General features: G+C 38.4%; 1 protein-coding gene across 1 annotated transcript; it reads right to left on the bottom strand.

The window, feature by feature from the left end:
• Positions 1-10,263: 10,263 nt before the first annotated feature.
• Positions 10,264-20,372, bottom strand: IL2 (interleukin 2). Its single transcript, XM_082389913.1, has 4 exons — positions 17,861-20,372; positions 17,702-17,767; positions 15,143-15,289; positions 10,264-13,350 (listed from the first exon to the last, which is right to left on the bottom strand). Exons 1-4 carry the CDS (start codon positions 18,005-18,007, stop codon positions 13,240-13,242), a joined length of 471 nt encoding a protein of 156 aa, XP_082246039.1. The 5' UTR covers positions 18,008-20,372; the 3' UTR covers positions 10,264-13,239.
• Between the last annotated feature and the right edge of the window lie 391 nt (positions 20,373-20,763).

Below are 20,763 nucleotides of genomic sequence, written 5' to 3' on the forward strand. Positions count from 1 at the left end.
TATCTTTTTCCATCCCCTCACTTTCAGTCTCTATGTGTCCCTAGGTCTGAAGTGGGTCTCTGGTAGACAGCACATATATGGGTCTTGTTTTTGTATCCATTCAGCCACTCTGTGTCTTTTGGTTAGAGCATTTAATCCATTTACGTTTAAGGTAGTTATCAATATGTATGTTCCTATTACCATTTTCTTAATTGTTTTGGGTTTGTTGTTGTAGGTCTTTTCCTTCTCTTGTGTTTCCTGCCTAGAGAAGTTCCTTTAGCCTTTGTTGTAAAGCTGGTTTGGTGGTGCTGAATTCTCTTAGCTTTTGCTTGTCTGTAAAGGTTTTAATTTCTCTGTCGAATCTGAATAAGATCCTTGCTGGGTAGAGTAACCTTGGTTGTAGTTTCTTCCCTTTCATCACTTTAAATAATGTCCTGCCACTCCCTTCTGGCTTGCAGAGTTTCTGCTGAAAGATCAGCTGTTAACCTTATGGGGATTCCCTTGTATGTTATTTGTTGTTTTTCCCTTGTTGCTTTTAATATTTTTTTTTTGTATTTAATTTTTGATAGTTTGATATAATATGTGTCTTGGCATGTTTCTCCTTGGATTTATCCTGTATGGGACTCTCTGCACTTCCTGGACTTGATTAACTATTTCCTTTCCCATATTAGGGAAGTTTTCAACTATAATCTCTTCAAATATTTTCTCAGTCCCTTTCTTTTTCTCTTCTTCTTCTGGGACCCCTCTAATTCGAATGTTGGTGCGTTTAATGTTGTCCCAGATGTCTCTGAGACTGTCCTCAATTCTTTTCATTCTTTTTTCTTTATTCTGCTCTGCAGTAGTTATGTCCACTATTTTGTCTTCCAGGTCACTTATTTGTTCTTCTGCCTTAGTTATTCTGCTATTGATTCCTTCTAGAGAATTTTTAATTTCATTTATTTTGTTGTTCATCATTGTTTGCTCTTTAGTTCTTCTAGGTCCTGTTAAACATTTCTTGTATTTTCTCCATTCTATTTCCAAGACTTTGGATATCTTTACTATCATTACTCTGTATTCTTTTTCAGGTAGACTGCCTGTTTCCTCTTCATTTCTTTGGTCTGGTGGGTTTTTACCTTGCTCCTTCATCTGCTGTGTTTCTCTGTCTTCTCATTTTGCTGAACTTACTGTGTTTGGGGTCTACTTTTCACAGGCTGCAGGTTCCTAGTTCCCTTTTTTTTTGGTGTCTGCCCCCAGTGGCTAAGGTTGGTTCAGTGGGTTGTGTAGGCTTCCTGGTGGAGGGGACTAGTGCCTGTGTTCTGGCAGATGAGGCTGGATCTTGTCTTTCTGGTGGGCAGTACTTGCCTCCATTGATGTGTTTTGGGGTGTCTGTGACCTTATTATGATTTTAGGCAGCCTCTCTGCTAATGGGTGAGGTTGTGTTCCTGTCCTGCCAGTTGTTTGGCATAGGGTGTCCAGCACTGTAGCTTGCTGTTCGTTGAGTGGAGCTGGGTCTTAGCATTGAGACGGAGATCTCTGGGAGAGCTTTCACCATTTAATATTACGTGGAGCCAGGAGATCTCTGGCGGACCAATGTCCTGAACTCGGCTCTCCCACCTCAGAGGCACAGGCCTGACACACGGCCGGAGCACCAAGACCCTGTCAGCCACATGGCTCAGAAGAAAAGAGAGAAAAAAAGAAAGAAAGAAAAAAATTAAATAAAGTTATTAAAGTAAATAGTAAAAAATAATTATTGAAAATTTTTAAAAAATGAAAGAAGAGAGCAACCAAACCAAAAAACAAATCCATCAATCATAACAAACACTAAAAACGATACAGAAAAAAACAAGAAACAGACAGAACCCTAGGACAAATGGTAAAAGCAAAGCTATACAAGACAAAATCACACAAAGAAGCATGCACATACACACTCACAAAAAGAAAGGAAAAATATATATATATTGTTGCTCCCAAAGTCCACCGCCTCAATTTTGGGATGATTCGTTGTCTATTGAGGTATTCCAGAGATGCCGGGTACATCAAGTTGATTGTGGAGATTTAATCCACTGCTCCTGAGGCTGCTGGGAGAAATTTCCCTTTCTCTTCTTTGTTCGCACAACTCCCGGGGTTCAGCTTTGGATTTGGACCCACCTCTTCGTGTAGGTCGCCTGAGGGCGTCTGTTCCCGCCCAGACAGGGCGGGTTTAAAGGAGCAGCTGATTGGGGGATCTGGCTCACTCAGGCCGGGGGGAGGGAGGGGTATGGAATGCGGGGTGAGCCTGCAGCGGCAGAGGCCGGCGTGATGTTGCACCAGCCTGAGGCGCGCCGTGTGTTCTCCCGGTGAAGTTGTCCCTGGATCACAGGACTCTGGCAGTGGCGGGCTGCACAGGCTCCCGGAAGGGGAGGTGTGGATAGTGACCTGTTCTTGCAGCAGCAGTCTTAGCATTTTATGCCCTTCTCTGGTGTCCGTGCTGATAGCCACAGCTCCTGCCCATCTCGGGAGCTTGTTTAGGCGGTGCTCTGAATCCCCTCTCCTCGCACACCCCGAAACAATGGTCCCTTGCCTTTTAGGCAGGTCCAGACTTTTTCCCAGACTCCCTCCCAGCCAGCTGTGGCGCAGTTGCCCCCTTCAGGCTGTGTTCACGCAGCCAACCCCAGTCCTCTCCCTGGGATTTGACCTTCGAAGTCAGAGCCTCAGCTCCCAGGCCCTACCCACCCCAGCCAGCGGGTGAGCAGACAAGCCTCTCAGGCTGGTGAGTGCTGGTCGGCACCAATCCTCTGTGCGGGAATCTCTCCACTTTGCCCTCTGCACCCCTGTTGCTGCTCTCTCCTCCGTGGCTCCGAAGCTTCTCCCCCGCCACCCCTGTCTCCACCAGAGAAGGGGCTTCCTAGTGTGTGGAAACCTTCCTTCTTTCACAGCTCCCTCCCACTGGTGCAGGTCCCATCCCTATTCTTTTGTCTCTGTTTTTTCTTTTTTTCTTTTGCCCTACCCAGGTACATGGGGAGTTTCTTGACTTGTGGGAAGTCTGAGGTCTTCTGCCATCGTTCAGTAGGTGTTCTGTAGGAGTTGTTCCACATGTAGATGTATTTTTGATGTATTTGTGGGGAGGAAGGCGATCTCCATGTCTCCTCTGCCATCTTGAAGGTCTCCCCCTATGGAAATGTTTTAAATTATAGATTCAGTTTCCATTATTTTAGACCACTATTTCTTTAAAAATTTTTCCTGCCCTCTTTTTCTGGTATTCCTATTTATGTATATGTTAAACCACTTGATATTATCCAGCAATCATTGAGTTTGTTTACTTTTTTCTTTGTTCTCTAGTTTCATAGTTTCTCTAGGATAGTATGTTTAAGTTCATTGATCTTCTTCAGTGCCTAATCTCTTGTTAAGCCCATCTGGTGAATTTTTAATTTCATATATTTTTCAGTTAATAGAATTTCTGTTCTAGGACTTTGGTTCATTTTTATAGTTTTTTTTAACAGTTTTAGTTTTCATTTTTATAGTTTCCATTTCTCTGTTGGATTCCCTGTTTGTCTCCTCATTGTGTTCAGCTTGTCTTTTAAGTCTTAAACATATTTATAATAGCTAATTCCATTGCCTCTGTCATGTTTTTTCTGTTTCTATTGAGCTATTTTTTCTCTTGGTTGTAGGTCACCTTTTCCTACTTTTTCACATGCCTGGTCAATTTTGGTTTGTGCTGGACATTATTGATGCTTCATTGTTGAGTTTCTGCATTTTGTTGGCTTATTTTAGACAGTGTTGAATTTTGTTCTAGAATGGAATTAATTTATTTGTGGATAATCTTGAGTCTTTCAAGCCTTGCTTTTAAGCTTTATTAGGACAAGTTTAGAGTAGCCTTTACACTAGGGCTAGATTAGTCCAACTTCTGAGGCACTTTCTAGGGCTTCTAAGCTTTTCAACAAGGTTTCTGTACTCTGGGTTGTTGGAATTTGAGCTTCTTCTAATCCTATGTAAGTTTCAGTGATAGTTTAGGTAACAGTTTTTCAGTGTACATTTCTTTCCCTTTTAGTTCCTCTTTGTCCAGTCTTGTGGACTCTCACCCCTAAAATAGGCACAGCTTAGTATTCAGCAAAAGAATGAATGAATGAATGAGTGAATGAATGAATTTTCTCTACATGTTTCTGTAGCTCCTTCTCTGTACCTCTGTCTTATTTCCAGTATGCTGTGCCACAAATTTCATTTGCTTCAGTAACCTTGAAACTCTCTGATTCTTTAGCTCTGTGAGGTTGCTCTGCTCTGTGTAGGGCTTACCTTTTATTATGGCCAGTTCCTTAGGTGTCACATTTTCTGCTGCTTGTTCTTTAATGCCCCACTTTAATGCTTATTTATAAGAGAAGGGTTAGTCTGGTACCAGTTATACTGTCAAGGCTGGAAGCAGAAGTCTTCTATATATTTTGAAGCTATGGAATTATTAGATGAATCAAATTTAGAATTGTTACATCTTCTTGTGGAATGAACTCTTTTATCATTATGAAATTCCCTTCTTTATCTCTGATTATAACTCTTGCTTTAATGTCCCCTTTTTAAAATTAATAAAGCTACCTCTGTATTTTGGGGGATTTTTTGTTTGTTTTTGATTAGTGTTTGCATTGTAATTTCTTTTCATCCTTATACATTTAACCTTTTTTGTCTTTTTATTTAAAGTATTTTTTTAATAAACAGCAGTGTATAGTTGGGTTTTTTTTAAACAAGTAGTCAATACATGTTTATTAAAATGATTACTTTTATATATTTTATATCTAAATGATTACTTTTATATTACTTTATATCTTTTTTAAAAATTTAAATATTAGAATCAACTTTGTTTTTTATGTTCCTTTTTTTTAAATTTTTTAAATTAATTAAATTATTTATTTTATTTTTGGCTGCGTTGGGTCTTCGTTTCTGTGCGAGGGCTTTCTCTAGTTGCGGCAAGCGGGGGCCACTCTTCGTCGTGGTGCGCGGGCCTCTCACTATCGCGGCCTCTCTTGTAGCGGAGCACAGGCTCCAGACGCGCAGGCTCAGTAGTTGTGGCTCACGGGCCCAGCCGCTCCATGGCATGTGGGATCTTCCCAGACCAGGGCTCGAACCCGTGTGCCCTGCATTGGCAGGCAGACTCTCAACCACTGCACCACCAGGGAAGCCCAACGTTCCTTTTTTATTTTCTTTTCCATTATGGTTTATCACAGGATGTTGAATATAGTTCCCTGTGCTGTACAGTAGGACCTTACTGTTTATCCATTCTATATATAATAGTTTGCATCTGCTAACCCCAAACTCCCAATCCATTAATTGGGATTGGTTTTTATTGTATCTTACAATCTTTTTTTTTAATTGAAGTTTTTGTTAATTTATATTTAATGAGATTATTGATAGAATTTGGTTTAAGTCTTTCTTCTTGCTATTAGTTTTCTGTTTGTCTCATTCTTTGTTCCTATAGCTTCCCTTTATTCTTTTTATCTTATCATTTTAGGTGTATTTTTAATATTATATTTTCTCCTGTATTACTTTTTAGTTATACTATTCTTTTAGAGGTTGCTGTATATTATAATACACAAATTTGACTTACTACAGTCTACTTAAACTTTATTCTTTTAGCACTTCCTAAACAATGCAAGTTTTTAATGTAACATTTTAATGCCACTTACTATCTTTTGCCCTTAATTCTTTTGCTGTCAAATATTTTACTTATACATATGTTAAAATGCCACAAGACATGTTGTCATCTTAATTAGCCACTATTTACCCAGTGTGGTACTCATTTCTTTTTTTTGCAGTTGTGTGCTTCCATCTGGGATTATTCTCTTGAACCTGAAGTTATTCCTTTAGAAGTGCTTATAGTTCAGGTCTGCTTTTGACTAGTTTTCTCAGAATTTTGTCTGAAATGTCTATTTCACCTAAATTTCTAACAAATTCTGAAAAGAATTCTAGATGATCATGTGTTTTGTTTTATCACCCGTATGTCATCCCATTGTTTTTCAGCTTCCGTAAGTGTTGTTGAAAAATTAGCCAACAATTTTATTATTGTTCTGCTGAAGGCATTGCCTTTTTCCCCACTGGCTGCTTTTTTTGTCTTTGCTTTTCAACAGTTTGACTGTGATTTCCCTAGGTGTGGATTTGAGGGTTTTGTATGGGTGTTTTTTGTTGTTTTGTATTTATCCTGCTTGGGTTTTACTGAGCTTCATTAATCTGTAGGTAAATGTCTTTTAATTGTTTGTGAAAATTATTAGCCTTTATATCTTCAAATATAGCTTATTCCTCTTTTTTCCCTTTCCTTTTATGATTCCAGTTACCTGTATGTTAGCTCTTTTTGCTGTGTTCCACTTGTTTCTTATGTTCTTTTTGTTTCTACTTCCTTTTTTCCTCTGGTCTTCAGTTTGGTTATTTTTTTATTGGCCTGTCTTTGGATCACTATTCCAGTCTTCTGCTATGTCCAGTATGCTTTTAAACACATCTAGTGATTTCTTAATTTCAGATACTGTATTTCTCAGTTCTAGAATGTTCATTAGATTTTTTAAAAATATATTTCAACTGTCTGCAAAAATTCATTATAGTTTCATCTATATTTTAGAACTAATGCCCTATTTTCTTCAACATATTAACCAGTTATTTTGAAGTCTGTGACTTATACCTATATCTGAATTCTTCGTTGAAGCTTTTTATTGGTTTTTACCTCGTAATTTTGAATGTGTGTGTGTGTTAGCATGCCTCATAATTTTTTGATGCCACATGTGGATGAAATATTATAAAGGCTCTGGATGTGGATTTGATGATGTTATCTTTAAAGCAGATTATGTTGTCTTGAGAAGGCAAGTAGAATCTGGTGGATACCTTTCATCCTGTTGAATCCTGGTTTTAGGCTTTGTGAGAGCTGGTTTATTTCAGATGGCCTTATTCTAAGGCTCATTTACCTAGGGCCTTGCCCCTTCTTTTCTCTTATCTTAAATCCTGATGTATTTACTAGACCCTTCCCCCATGGCAGAGCTTAAACTCCAGTCTGTGTCTCCTCAGCACCACACAGCTCATTTGCCTCATACTTGCTTTTTCTCTGCCATTTCTTTTGGTTGTTGGAAGGTGTCATAACCTGTGCATGTGCAGGTGACAGATCAACCCTTGAAGGGAATTTGTATGTAGATATATGGATGGGGTCCTTTTCCACAGTTCCCTCTGTTTTGCTTCTCAAATCCCATTCACTTTGACAACCCTGAACTCCTACTTTTATTTCCTCATAGGTCTGCCACTTGAGTTCTATTTCCCTGTGCCATAATTTGGAAAATACCCTCAGCAAAAAAGCCAGGATGTCTGTTGTCCACATTCTTTCTCATGAGGAATATAACCTGTAAGACCTGCCTGCGCTGCTTGCTGTCCTCACACAGGGGAACTGGTACCACACTTAGGCTTGAAGGGAGGAGGAGATTACTAGAAAAATGAAGGTCAGGGTTATAAAGAAAGGGCTGTTTTGAGAGGTGTATGACCTTTGGTCAGCCATCCTGAGGCCATCCTGAGGTGATCCTTCATCCAACTCTTACCAGGGATTTGGCCAAACTCAACTAGAAACCAGAAGGCAGGAAAGCACATTAATGTATGTAAGTCAGCTTAGGGTAGAGAGGATGTCAAGTTGTCAAGGGGAAAATGGAAATATCTGGCACAGTTCACCCCTTTCCTTTGTTCCTTAACATAAACTCACTTTCTTCATTTGGGAGAAAAGTTTGTATCTCAAGCAAAGGAGACACTTGAAATTCCATCAATTTTGGTATCATTGTGGGGTAATGTCCGTTCAGTGATACGTTCCTGAAACTTAAAATATTAGGCACACCACCAGTGTTTTTCACATAAAGAAAGTGAGACTATATGAAGTCCCAAAAAGAAAAACAAGTAAAATAACTACCTGGGTCTCTGGTCAATAGCCAAGAAAGTTGGTAGTCATGAAAGTTCACAGTCATGAAAGTTGGTAATCATAGCTGCCTTCTTTCAATACTCTTTGCATGTTCCCCTTTATCCTCTGCCATTACTTTGGCTGGGCGGAATTCTTTGACTGGTGGTAGACTCCAGATCTCAATTCTATGGAATCTGAATCTTTGGTGCTCTTGCATTTTGAGGATTGGTACGGTTTTCCATTGATCAGTACAATTGGAAAGAGAGAGCTAAAAGGTGCCCCGCTGAGTTTCCTGGGTTCCAAATACAGTGTTACCTATTGTGTAGCAGTCACGTCTGTTCTGTAGCAGGAATTCAATTTCCCCTTGTCAGCAAAATCAACTACTCTGCCAGTACAATATGTACCTGTTGGTTCAGCTGCATGAAAAGCCCCCAAATACTCAAAAGGTAGTCTCAGCTCCCAGGTAATCAGTTTTCTGATAGAAGTTAATGTTCCTGGTAGACACATGTCTCATTGAGCACTAGGACCAATTAACCAAGCTAAGGTTTTATTAATGGGAGGTAAAAAAAATTTTTCATGTGAGTCATTTAGTATAATAGATGGCTTACCATTACTTGTACTTCTTGATTCCCAGACCTGTGCACTCTGGCTCTGGGGGAAACTGTACCATATTTTGGCTGCTGATTTAACACAGATAGAGCATTCTGCACTTGATCCTCATAATACTGTTTCCAAGCAGGTTCATAACTGAACTTTCAACAGGCCACTTCACTGTCTTACCAAGCCAGTTGCCTCTGAATGATAGAGCATGTAGTGAGATAAGTGAAATCCATGCTCATGATCCTATTGCCACACTTCTTTTGCCATAAACTATATTCTTTGGTTGGAGGCAGTGTTGTGATGGATAAGGCATTCTGTAAATCTAGTAACAGTGGTGCTGCAGAACACTTGAGGCAGAGAAGGAAAATCTGTGTTTAGAACATGGATCTATCCTTTTGAGGACAAAACATTGTTCATGCCCCAGTGGAAGAGGTCCAGTATAATCAATCCCAGCTGGTTCCTCAGGGAAATGGTGCCATATTGAAAGCTCAGCATTGGCTTATGCTTTGGGGAGGTTGGGCACTCAGCAGTGGCAGTAGCCAGATCAGTATTTGTGAGTGAAAGACCGTTTTGTTGGGCTCATGCATATCTCCATACTTGCTACCGTGGCCATTTTGTTCATGAGCCTATTGAATAAGCACTGGATTGGCCAGAGAAAGAGGCTGGCTGGCATCCTCAGGAAGGGTCATCTTGTCCACCTGAATAATGAGGGCCTTCTTTACAGTGGGACATTAATATCTTCAGATTCTCTGCCCATTCACATACATCTTCTTCAGACCTCCCTCTCACCAATTTTCCATTTTCTTTCTCATACCCCCAATCATCTGGCGATCTCATGTGTCACTTCCCATAAATCAGTCTATTCTAGATCTAAACCTCTGTCTATTTCTCCTTCAGTATGAAATGGGTAACCAAATGTACAAATCTGAATAGGGTTATTACTCTGGGATCATCCATTCTGGCTGATACCCACATCTGGTGCAGATCCATTTGTGAACCAGGCCCTCAATTTTCTCTCTTGTAGTAGGGAACTCCGCAAGAAGCCGAAGGAGTAGGCTGAGGGAGCCGGGTTAAGGCACATACCATGAGAATCTAAACTGCCTGCTGATAAAGTTGACTTGTCCCTCTTGGACCTGTTTATACCCATTCACTTGTATTTTGTAGTGAAATGTGCTCTGTTGCCCAATATTATGTTTCAGTACATCAGTTAATAACTAGTTCATGATGGGCAGTTCAGGTTGCATAATCTTTTGGTGTCCTATGGTCAGACATTTGTCTCTACCAGGGTTTTCTAACAAGCCAGGAGCTGCTTTTAAATGGAGACTTATCTGCAGTGTAGGGTGTGGTCTTTTCTGAAAGCTCTAGGACTGTGTGGTCATTATCTTTTGGAGACTTTCTACAGGCTTTTAACATCTCTATTACAAACACTTTGAATAACACTGGGTCGGCTGGGTCATAAATCTCATGTGGCTGAAGAATTTGTATTGAGGCCTGGGCCTGCTGTGTAGCCCTTTCTTGCTGTGGGCCTCACTGAAAACTGACAGCCTTATGAGTTACCCTTCAAAAATGGGTCAGAGTAGCATATGTAGCGTTCTTTCAAATCCCAGAGGCTCACCAAGCTTTGTACCTCTTTGTAATTGGCCTTTCAAGGCACAGCATCTTGCCCTCCACTGTAGAGGAACCTCCTAACATGCATGAAACTACTGGACCCTTAGAAACTTCATATTTGTGACACATCCCTGAACTTGTCACCCTTCTTCTAACCCACATTTGCCTTACTCAGGCACTACTCCTACTTGTTACTTGTCAACAAATCCAGTTAGCATAAAAGAGTCAATGTAATGGACCCGCATGATATTCTTTGAAATAGTAAGATGATCAAGTACTGTCCAGACTAATTAGGATAGAGAGCAGTAAAATTGATATATCCCTGGGACAAGACCGTTAATGTATTCTGTTGCCCATGTTATGTAAATGCAAATGGCAATAGCTAGAGACTGTCAGTCAACTCTGCTCCCTGGAGAATATGTTCTCTTGAAGGGAGTCCTGAACAGTGCAGCTCCTTGGCCACTATGGGGGTGTGCTACAGGAGGATCTATGATCCCTTTGGGCCCTCCTGAGAGGGACTTGGACTAATCTTCCAGCAGGCTAAGTCCCCATTCTGACTGGTGGCTCACAGTGGAGTTTCAGAATTATAGGGTCCTTCAGGGCCATTATCTAATAGCCCCCAGAATATCTTGATAGTTCCCATTCTTCAGCCAGTTGTCTCCCTGGTAAATATCTCTTCCAAAATGGCTTGGGGAAATTTTTGCAGTATATATCTGTGGCCATATTACAGGATCCTTCCTTCAAGGGATCCTGCATCCATCCCCCTTCTGAGGCAGGAATACCAGGTATATGAAGTGGCTTAAATCCAGGAACTTGGAACAGGTCATGAATTCCAATTACGGTGATTCAAAATTCATTTCTGCCCAACAGAATTAGAATCTTCTAATTTTTAGGGATCTTGCAATCAGGTAGCCACCATTTAAGATCTTTTTTGGATAAAACACTTTGATTAGCACTCTGCCCTGTGGTTTATTGTGGTGATTGCTTCCATTTTGTCTTTGAGGGCTAAGTGCTGTCACCTGGCCTTTATCATTCCAGGATTACGTTATTCCCCAATGAGATCAGGGAAACCAGTTCCATTGCAGCACAGTCTGTCATTTCTGGCCTAATGAAAACACAACAGAACTCTGGTGGATGCTAGTGTCCCTCTCAGCAGTGTACTTCGTAAAGTCTTCCTGGGCAAGATGAGAAGACTGTACCTAATGGATCCATTTCAGCATTTCCAGTTCCCTGGTCCTTTGGACTCCATCTTCTACCAAGAAGCTCTGGCATTTCAACATCATTAAAAGAGGCCACTGTCGAGTCCTAGCATTTACTCAACCAGCTGTTAATGCCATTTGCAAGTTATCATTAAATTCGGAGTCCCAGGGAGTTGCATTCATCACAATTAAAGTAGCCCAAACATGACTTATTTTTCATCCCCATTGGTCTAAACACTTTGTATCTCATTGCCCCAGAATGTTGAGATCTTAACTCCCATTTTAGACATGGAGGCAAGGAAAGATGGTAGAGGTGTGTTCTGAGGAAAATTGTCCTCAATTGGTGAGTCATTGGAAGGTTTTTAAGTAAAGGAGTTGTTTTTCCTCAGAACGGATTCTATTAAAGAAAAGGAGTTGCCTCTGTCAACAGGAAAGACAGATGTTTAAGGTTCTCAGTCTCTGTGTCTGGCAGAACATCCACATCCCATATCTCAGAGTCCCACTCCTTCCCCATCCTTACTGTAGGAGACCTGGAGGGCTTAAGCTTTTAAGTGGCACTAGCTCTTTGCAGACCTTACATCAGACTCTTTGCTTTGTTCTCTGCCATATACGCCCTATGATTACAAGAGATGAACTCCTTCACAACTGCCAATGAGGACTTCTGGTTGCCCATGAATGTCTTTAATTGTGTGTTCATAACTTTAATTTTTTCCCTTCATTCTCTGTCTGAGACCGTCAGAAGAATACAGGTGATAATCACAATTTTTATAACTATTACTGCTGTAGCAATTAAATGTCACAGTCATTTCATCTCACATCTTGCTCTCTATCTGCATTTCATCCTGTGCTACCACTGATGATAATTTGAAAAATCAGGATGCTACATCCCATAGATTTCTCATGTCCTTATTTTGTTGTATTCCTTGAATATATGAACAACCTGGTCCCAGAATTCTATTTTGAGGATCTATTTCTTAGGGCTATTTCTGGTACAACTACTGTGTCTGAGTCAGAAAACAGATGGCATACTCAGAATAATTCAAGGAGAACCTAATAAAGAGACAATTTACAAAGTTGTGGTCAGCATACAGGGAAACTGCGAGGGATAGTATAGTACCCTGGAGCTGGTAATAGTATAAGTGCTACCATCTTTAGGCTGGAAGGGAGGAGTGGAGGGAAAGGTTAGCAGAACTCAGAAGGAAAAAGTCTCAAGAGAGCCACCTTGAGAAAACCTGGGTTCTTTGGTCGAGAGGCACAACCATCCAGTGGCTACTCCATAGGGAAAGTCAGGGGAATCTCTTCTGTCCCTCAGACAACCTACCAGGGTTCCCCAGTGGCAGGACCCAATGGAAAACCAAAGGGCAGGGGAGAGCTTTGATATAGGTCAAACAGGTGAGCCTCCTGAGGGCAGAGAGCAAGGTATAAGATGTTGGAGAATGGATAGAAAGACACACCAATTATGCAAAGGGTTTCAAGAATGTTTTTGTTTTGGTATCTTATTTAAATTTAAGGCATGACCTGGAGAAGGAAAATAGTATAATTTGATGGGGTAGTCTCAGATTAGAATTAAGAGTCTAATCAACTCATGAAAGGAGAAAGCAAGAGCTTTTGAGAAACCCATTTCTGTATTCCACATACCTCTTCAGGGGAAGAGTGACTTTTGTAAGCATCTTAACCATCTTGTGAGTTTACATGAGTAATTCAGAAATATTTTAGTGCTCACTCTGTGCTATTCCCGGAATAACAAATATCTGGGCTTGTTTTTATTAAATAATTTTATTAACTGACCTATATAGACATTATCTTTAACAATTCAACATAAAAATAAATAAGATAAATAATTTAAGCCCGTAGGGCTTACAAAAAGAATCTTAAAAGATCCATATTTATCATCTGAAGGCTAATAGTTACAAAAGGTAGAAAAGCATACATCAAAAAATAAATATAAATATTTAAATAAATAGAAAGCCTGATACATTTAAAATGGGAGGCACTTAATTATCAAGTCATTGTTGAGTAGATGCTTTGACAAAAGGTAATCCATTTTTTCAGAAATTCTACAGCGTTTACTGTCTCATCGTCATATTCACATGTGAATCTTGTTTCAGATCCCTGTAAAAGAAAACATTTTAATTTTGTTTTAGTTCAGGGTAGTGTATCTTATATATAATTATTTTCAGTTGAAGTCTTATAGACTTATGGCCTTTATTTTCAAGTATGTTAAACGTATTAACCATTCACATTTTCTTGAAATGATCAAAATGATGTGCCAAAATTATATGCTATGATACCCAGTGATAGTGACATAAAAGCTAAAATTTTCCTCATTTGTTAGTTGTCACTCTTAATGAACACAAGATTTTTTTTTCCTGAATTTTGCACAATAACATTTTTAAACAGTTTTAGACAAATACTTCATTAAGTGCTGCATGCAGAATTAAAGTTGTTAAGCCTCTTTTCCTCTCGAATTATATCTATATCTGAATATAGGTTACATGTATACAATGATAAGCACATTATACTTTCTTCATTTCTAAACCTTAAATCTCCTATTAGTCTGCTTGAGTGAATCTCCTCATAGTTTCCCCAAAGCAAGATGGAACCAGCCCAGAGTAAGTTAGGATAAGCTTTGGGGGAAAATTTGTATGAAGAACATTTTCAAAAATATTCATAACGAATCCCACCCCACCTCAGTATCAGTGCAGATAAATTTCCCAATTTTTAGAAGTCTAAACATTAGAAATTTTGTGGACTGACTTTTTAGAAATTAACCTCCTCTGCTGATAGGAACTGTTTCAACTCTGCCTCTGGCTGACAAGCTAAGAAGAAAATATTTTGATATATGGTGGATTAAAAGAGGGGGCTTTTTCAGATTTGAATTCCTATCCTGAAAACATAAATCAAGTGAGATAAAGTATTCCCTTTAAACAAGCTATTGCAGTGTTATATACCCTCTTACATATAATTATTTAAATACTGTAACCTTTTGGGGGTTTAGATTTTTTAAAGTATCTTGCTTTTTCTGATTTTCATGTAATTTTATATTAATTTTGCATCTAGAATTTAGAATGAGTTTTTCTGATGTTGGTCAAGAATTTTAGAGCAAAATTCTTGGCATGGATGGTAAACTGAGTCTATCAATGGGTAGATGACATTGATCTCAATGTATTTTTTAAATTAAATAGAAAGAGACTGTCTACTAATAAAGTGACTCTTATTTGGAAACAACTAGAGTTACATACTTTTAGAAAGTTGGTTCTACTGTAATTAAAATTATGCTGTTTATTTAGGATATCTATTAATTCATGAATTTTTGTACTTTGGCAGATGGATGAGAAAAGAGAGCCATGAATTTCTCACATCACCCAAGTTCCTTGTATGTTTCATGCTTCCTATGCATTTAAAAATACTTGAGGTCCTGAAAGTGAGTATTACTTCTAAATAAAAAGTTAATTATCTGGTCCATTGGCCATTTTACTGGTTGCCATTTTTTTTTTTTAGACAAATCTCTTGGTTCTTCCACCAGATGATAGGAAAATCTCATTTAAAAAGTCTTTCAGGTAATCAGAATTAGCTATTCTGGAAAATGACCTGAAGGAATTAAAAAATATATAATGAAACCTGTCTGCTTTCTGTGAAATTCAATTCAGTGTCTTCTTCCACTCCCAATTTTGTGTTCATGTGAGGGGTGACAGAGTGCAGCAGTGGGGGCTTGTCCCTGAATGGATGGTAGGTGGAAGCCCTCTAGCTTACACTTCCCAGCTCCACCTAATATAAAAATGAGTTATGTTCACAGTGGACTTAAAATGCATGAGTACTTCACAAATACCAAAAATGTTTTACCACGTTAAAACGCCCTTCCATTTATTTTATTTCCAGGAGAGCAAATAAGGTAATAGCTTACCTTTAGTGTCAAAACTATTCTGTTGATATTGTCCATTAAATCCTTGATATCTATCGAGTTCTGGGTTTTGCTTTGAGCAACATTTAGCACATCCTCCAGAGGCTTGAGTTCTTCTGCTAGACACTGAAGATGTTTCAATTCTGTAGCCTTGAATAATAATAAAAGTAATTATCAGGTCAATTTGCCCTGACTAAAGGTCAGAATCAGAAGTTAATATCAAAATTTATTTTATTAACAGAGGCAGTATATAGTTTTTACCATTCTCTCTGTTTTCATCATTACTATAAAGATGGACCAACATTATAAGACTGGAAACATGAGAGTTCAGCTGCCCATAGTTAGCATTAACTGTTAGTTAACAAATAATGAGTCATTAATTTCAGCTTAATTTGGCTTTGCAAAAAAGTCAACATTTCTGCACCCAAATGTAAATCACCAATATAGGTTGAATTCTTTTCCAGTCTGCAGAGAAATTATTAGAACCAGAGTAGTCATAATGTGGAAGTATAGGATCAGAATCTATGATTCTAATATTTAATAATCTAAGAGTTGAGAATCATAGAATGTTAGGGACAGAGGGAGCTCTTGGATGCCATCTGTCACAGTTCCAACATTTTATGGATTAGTTAGTTGTAGCTATTTAGTAATGGGTCAATATAGCAAGGCACATATAACTGCATCTTAGTTTTTTACTTTTCTATAATAAGTACATTAAGATACATTTTTAAAAATGATTTGTCCAAATCAAATAAAAGCTTATAATATTTGAAGGATTTTTGGATGGGCCTCCTAATTTAGACATATACACACACAAAAACACACACACACATAACACACTTCTATATATAATGATAATATTTCATACTTCTATGGTACATTATAATTTCAGAGTGTTTTGTCCTAAAGAAGCCCAAGTCTCACAGCCGCCTTTTGAGATAGGTAATGCAGTGTGTTATCTCCATATTACAAATAAGGAAACTAAATCTCAGAATTTCAGTGTCTTCCCCAAGGCCATATGACTAGGTGGAGCCAGGGTTAAATTTCAGTTCTTTTTCTTTATAACATTAACATAACAACCTTTGAATTAAATGTTTTTATAGCTCTCTAAATTCTTTTGCAAACATGAATGGTTGTAAAATGAACAAATGAATGGCGTTTATCACATTACTTTTAGTTTCAAATAGATTTTGCCTTGTCATTTAGAAACTGCTAGATTTCAAAGAATTCCACCACCCTCTAAATTATGCACATCATCTGGTGTTATCTTTCTAACACTTTTTAAAGGGATAGGTAGGAATACACCGCATACATCTTATGACATTTTCATCTAACGCCCTTTAAACTTGCTACTATAAGTTCTACAAGTTCAGGGCTTAAGTTTTTGGCATGAACAACTTGGAGCTCTTTCCTTCAGAAAACAGTCTAGTGTCTTTACGCTGCTGGAGGCAAGAGTTACGTGACTCTGATTAAGTTGGAGGAACATCTCTAAGTTATCTCCTTTTTATCTTTTAAAGGGGTAGTTTGATGTATAATTTCCTCGAATTTATAAGAAGTGGGTCAGTGGGATTGCATTCATGACCCTTAAATCCCATTTTTTTTCTGGGCTGTTCACCCAGGGACAAGCTCTTTTTAGCCTCAGATTTTGCCCATTATCTGTTGACTGGTATGACTACTAGGAGACTTTACATGCCTGGCGTAGCTCTAGGAGCTTAGATGATGCTTAGCTAACTGTCTGAATCCCCAAACGACCAAATGAAGCTTTTAGTCTTGGAACGTAAGTCATATAGCATCAGAAGTCTCTAGGTCTATTGACATGAAAGATGTGAAAGTCCAAAATTTTACTTTATACTCTCCAGGAAGAATTTTGTCTTTATTATTACTTCTAATAACTAATGCTTATATGGTGTTTACCATATGCCAGATACTGTTCTGAGTACTTCACATTTACTCCTTAATCCTCACAAAACTATATGAAGTATGTATAATTATCATTTACATAAGTAAGTAAGAAACTGAATCACAAAGAGGGTAACTTGCCCAAGGTTACAAAAGCTTGGACATGGCAGAGCTGAGATTTCAGTTTAAATAATCTGCCCTAGAATCTGTGCTACGGATTACTGCTATGCTGCCTCTCAAAGATAGATCCTTAGGAATCTTTCCTAAAACAGTAAAGGATTTTTTTTAATGTGGGCCCTCTGATACCAGTTTTGCTAATTTAATGGTAAAGTGATATGATCAAGTATCTCTAGCGTTTTATATTTTTAAATAAAACAGTAGGTCAACACAATCTTTTTTAAAACTGTCCAAGCAATAAAGTAGAATATTATTCTTTTCTTCCCATTCCCTCTACCCCAAAACACACATAAGTACGTATAAAAAAAAAATATTGGCAAAGCCATTTTTCAGAAGCCCATTATCAAACTTGGTTTTTTTAAAAAAGATGCTGAGGTTACTAATTCTTCTCCTCAGATGAAGTCCTACTAATCCAGTTAGTGTGTAAATTTTCACATTACTTTCAATTCTGTTAAAATGTAAATGAATGTAGAAAGTTGTACTTACCTTCTTGGGCATGTAAAATTTAAACGTGAGCATCTTGATCCTGAAGAGCTTGAGGTTCTCGTAATTCTGAGAAAGCATAACAGATTGTTATTAAAAAAAACAAACTCCACTTAGAAAAATTAAATGTAATAATTTGAGTAAGAAAGGGAATAAACTTACATTAATTTCCTTCAAAAGCAACTGTAAATCCAGCAGCAGTGACTTCACTTGTTCCTTTGTGTTCTCCGTAGAGCTTGAAGTAGGTGCACCGTTTGCCACAAGTGCAAGAGTTAGTGCAATGCAAGACAAGAGTTGCATCTTGTACATTGTGGCAGGAGTTGAGGTTACTGTGAGTAGTGATTAGAGAGGCTGATAGGAAGCTCTTGAACAAGAGAAGCAATTTATACTGTTAATTCTGGAAAAATATGATGGGGGTGTCAAAATGTTTTACATATTACACATACTTTCAAAGATTCTACCTGTGTGGCAAAAAGCATTACCTTTATTTTTCCTCTTCTGATGACTCTTTGGAATTTCTTTAAACCCCCATAAACTGACTGAATGGATGTAGGTGAAATCCCTCTTGGTTACATTAGCCCACACTAAGGTGGCAGTTCTAATTCATACAACTAACGCCTTCTGTGTGAAACAGTTTTTCCTCCCTCTTTCTTTAAGGGGGTGGGGATACAAAAGAGGCTCATGAAAAATTTCTCTTTGTCATAAAACTGTGTGGAACATGTGGAACACCATGTTGTGGTGGACAAGAGCAAGAATAAATAGTTGAAAAGAATAAATTTTTAGATTTGTTGATTAAACAGGAAGAATATTGGTTTCCTGTTTCAGGATGGCTTTACCTTTTTATCTCCACGATGACTGAGCTAATGCATACAACATGCTAGATTACTTCTTATACAATCAGCTAGAGAGGTATTAAAATTAGAATACATAAAATACTGAGCTTGAGGCACTGTTTTATGCTGTTTTAATTTTAACATGTTTCTTGTATCTGTTTAAATCTCTTAATGTCTGTTGTCTTTTTTTTTTTTTTTTTTTTTTTGAGTGGTACGGTGTTTAACAAACATACTCAGAAAAGAGTTTGCATACAAGGGCACTACTAATGCTAATGGGAGTTTTTTTTAGTCATTTGTTTTACAGATTTATTTTTGCTCCTTTATTATTTTTGATGGGCATCAAGGGGATATAATGAGAGTTGGAATGTTGCCAGAATCAAGGATGCTTTTTCTTCTTCTCAGTCTCTCAGGGGCCACCTGAGCTCTTATATCTTTCTCCCTCTTATGTCCATTTCATTTCTTTCTCTCTCTCTGTTGAACAGATTGCTTATATTTCTTTAACTATAAGGCAGAAAATGAGCATAACAATAGGGATCCCCAAGTTTATTTATAGGAAGCTCACTAACTGGAATTTCTGGATACCATTCGTACATTCTTTAGGAGAAAGGTGATGTGGCTAGCTCGTGGTGTACCAATACTGGCCTAATTATTGTGGCTGGGGGTGCAGAAGGCAGGGTAATAAGCAGTCCAGGAGGCCATGGTGAGCCATGGAACGTGTATGGGTGTGCGTGTGTGTGTGTGTGTGTGTGTGTGTGTCTTGTGGAGTGAGAGCAGTCCTCAGAGCAGGGGTATTTGGGCTCAGTTATTCCAACATGACTCTTAAAATACAGAAGCCAGAACTCAATCAATAGAAGTTACCAAGAGGGGTATCCATTACAATTCTTGGAGCACCTTTATGAAAAAATAAAGTACTGCAAAAAACTTGTGACAAACAAATACTCAGAAAAGGGTTTGCATCCAAGGGTATTGATGCCAGTTTTATAATAGACTTCATGTGTGCCATATATAAACCAATCCACAAGTTTCTAGTTTTTTATGTTTTTACTCTTTAATAGATTTAGATTTAGCTTCTAAAGCATCTGTGACACTATGAGTGTAACAAAAATAGTTATTAAATAACACCAGATCAATATTTTTGTAGTCATTATATCGGATAGGATACTTAGGATTGTGTTCATTTGTCCTCAGTGTAATGCACTAACTGCCTGAATGATGGTACAGATATATACTGCTAATTTAAACTGGGGAAAATTGAGGAAATCCTTCTTCAAAGACATTTCTTGTAACTTCTCCGTTCTTACTACCTTATTCATTTCTTGTCTATTCTTTAAACAGATATTTATCTAGCACCTATTATGCTGTCAGGTATATAGAAAGAAAAAATAATGCACAGGCACACAGTCTAGTTTAAGCCTTACCTGTGAAGTGATGGTACCATTTTGTAGATTAGACAACTGAAGATCAGAGAAGTTAAATAATTTGTTCTAGGTTATTTAGCCCTTACTGCCAGTTTAGGGCAGAACAAGATTTGAAACCAGAATATTCTTACTTCAAAGCCCACATTCTTACCATTTGTGTTCTTTCTCAAACAACCTGACATGTAATAGAGCAGTCATACACAGACAGGTGTAATCCCAGGTAATAGGTGATTGCTGCCTCAAGAAAAGTGAATATAGGGGCTTCCCTGGTGGCGCAGTGGTTGAGAATCTGCCTGCCAATGCAGGGGACACGGGTTCGAGCCCTGGTCTGGGAAGATCCCACATGCTGCGGAGCAACTGGGCCCGTGAGCCACAACTACTGAGCCTGCTCATCTGGAACCTTGCTCCGCAACCAAAGAGGCTGTGACAGTGATCGGCCCGCACACCACGATGAAGAGTGGCCCCTACTCGCCGCAACTAGAGAAAGCCCTCGCACAGAAACGAAGACCCAACACAGCCAAAAATAAACAAATTAATTAATTAATTTTTTTAAAAAGTGAATATAAAGAATTTTGAAGAAGAAACATGACTTTAAACTGAATTTTGACAGCATGGTTAAAATGTAGATATGTAAATTTAGGATTAAGATGAGGGTGGGTAGGCAGGAAAGGTTACACATTCTTTGAGCATAATTTACTTTTTTTTTTTTCTTTTGGCCACATTGCGAGGCATGCGGGATCTTAATTCCCCGACCAGGGATTGAACTCGTGCCCCCTGCGGTGGAAGCACAGAGTCTTAACCACTGGACTGCCAG

This window comes from Balaenoptera borealis, assembly GCF_965194805.1.
Source record: "Balaenoptera borealis genome assembly, chromosome: 4".
Lineage (NCBI taxonomy): Eukaryota > Metazoa > Chordata > Mammalia > Artiodactyla > Balaenopteridae > Balaenoptera > Balaenoptera borealis.

Bases quoted from the DNA above. Each gene is read 5' to 3' on its own strand.
- IL2 (XM_082389913.1), bottom strand. From the start codon at position 18,007: ATGTACAAGATGCAACTCTTGTCTTGCATTGCACTAACTCTTGCACTT. The intron at 17,768-17,860 runs GTAAGTTTATTC...ATGCTTTCTCAG, and splicing joins TGCTTTTGAAGGAAATTAAT to AATTACGAGAACCTCAAGCT. The intron at 15,290-17,701 runs GTAAGTACAACT...TTATTATTCAAG, and splicing joins AATTTTACATGCCCAAGAAG to GCTACAGAATTGAAACATCT.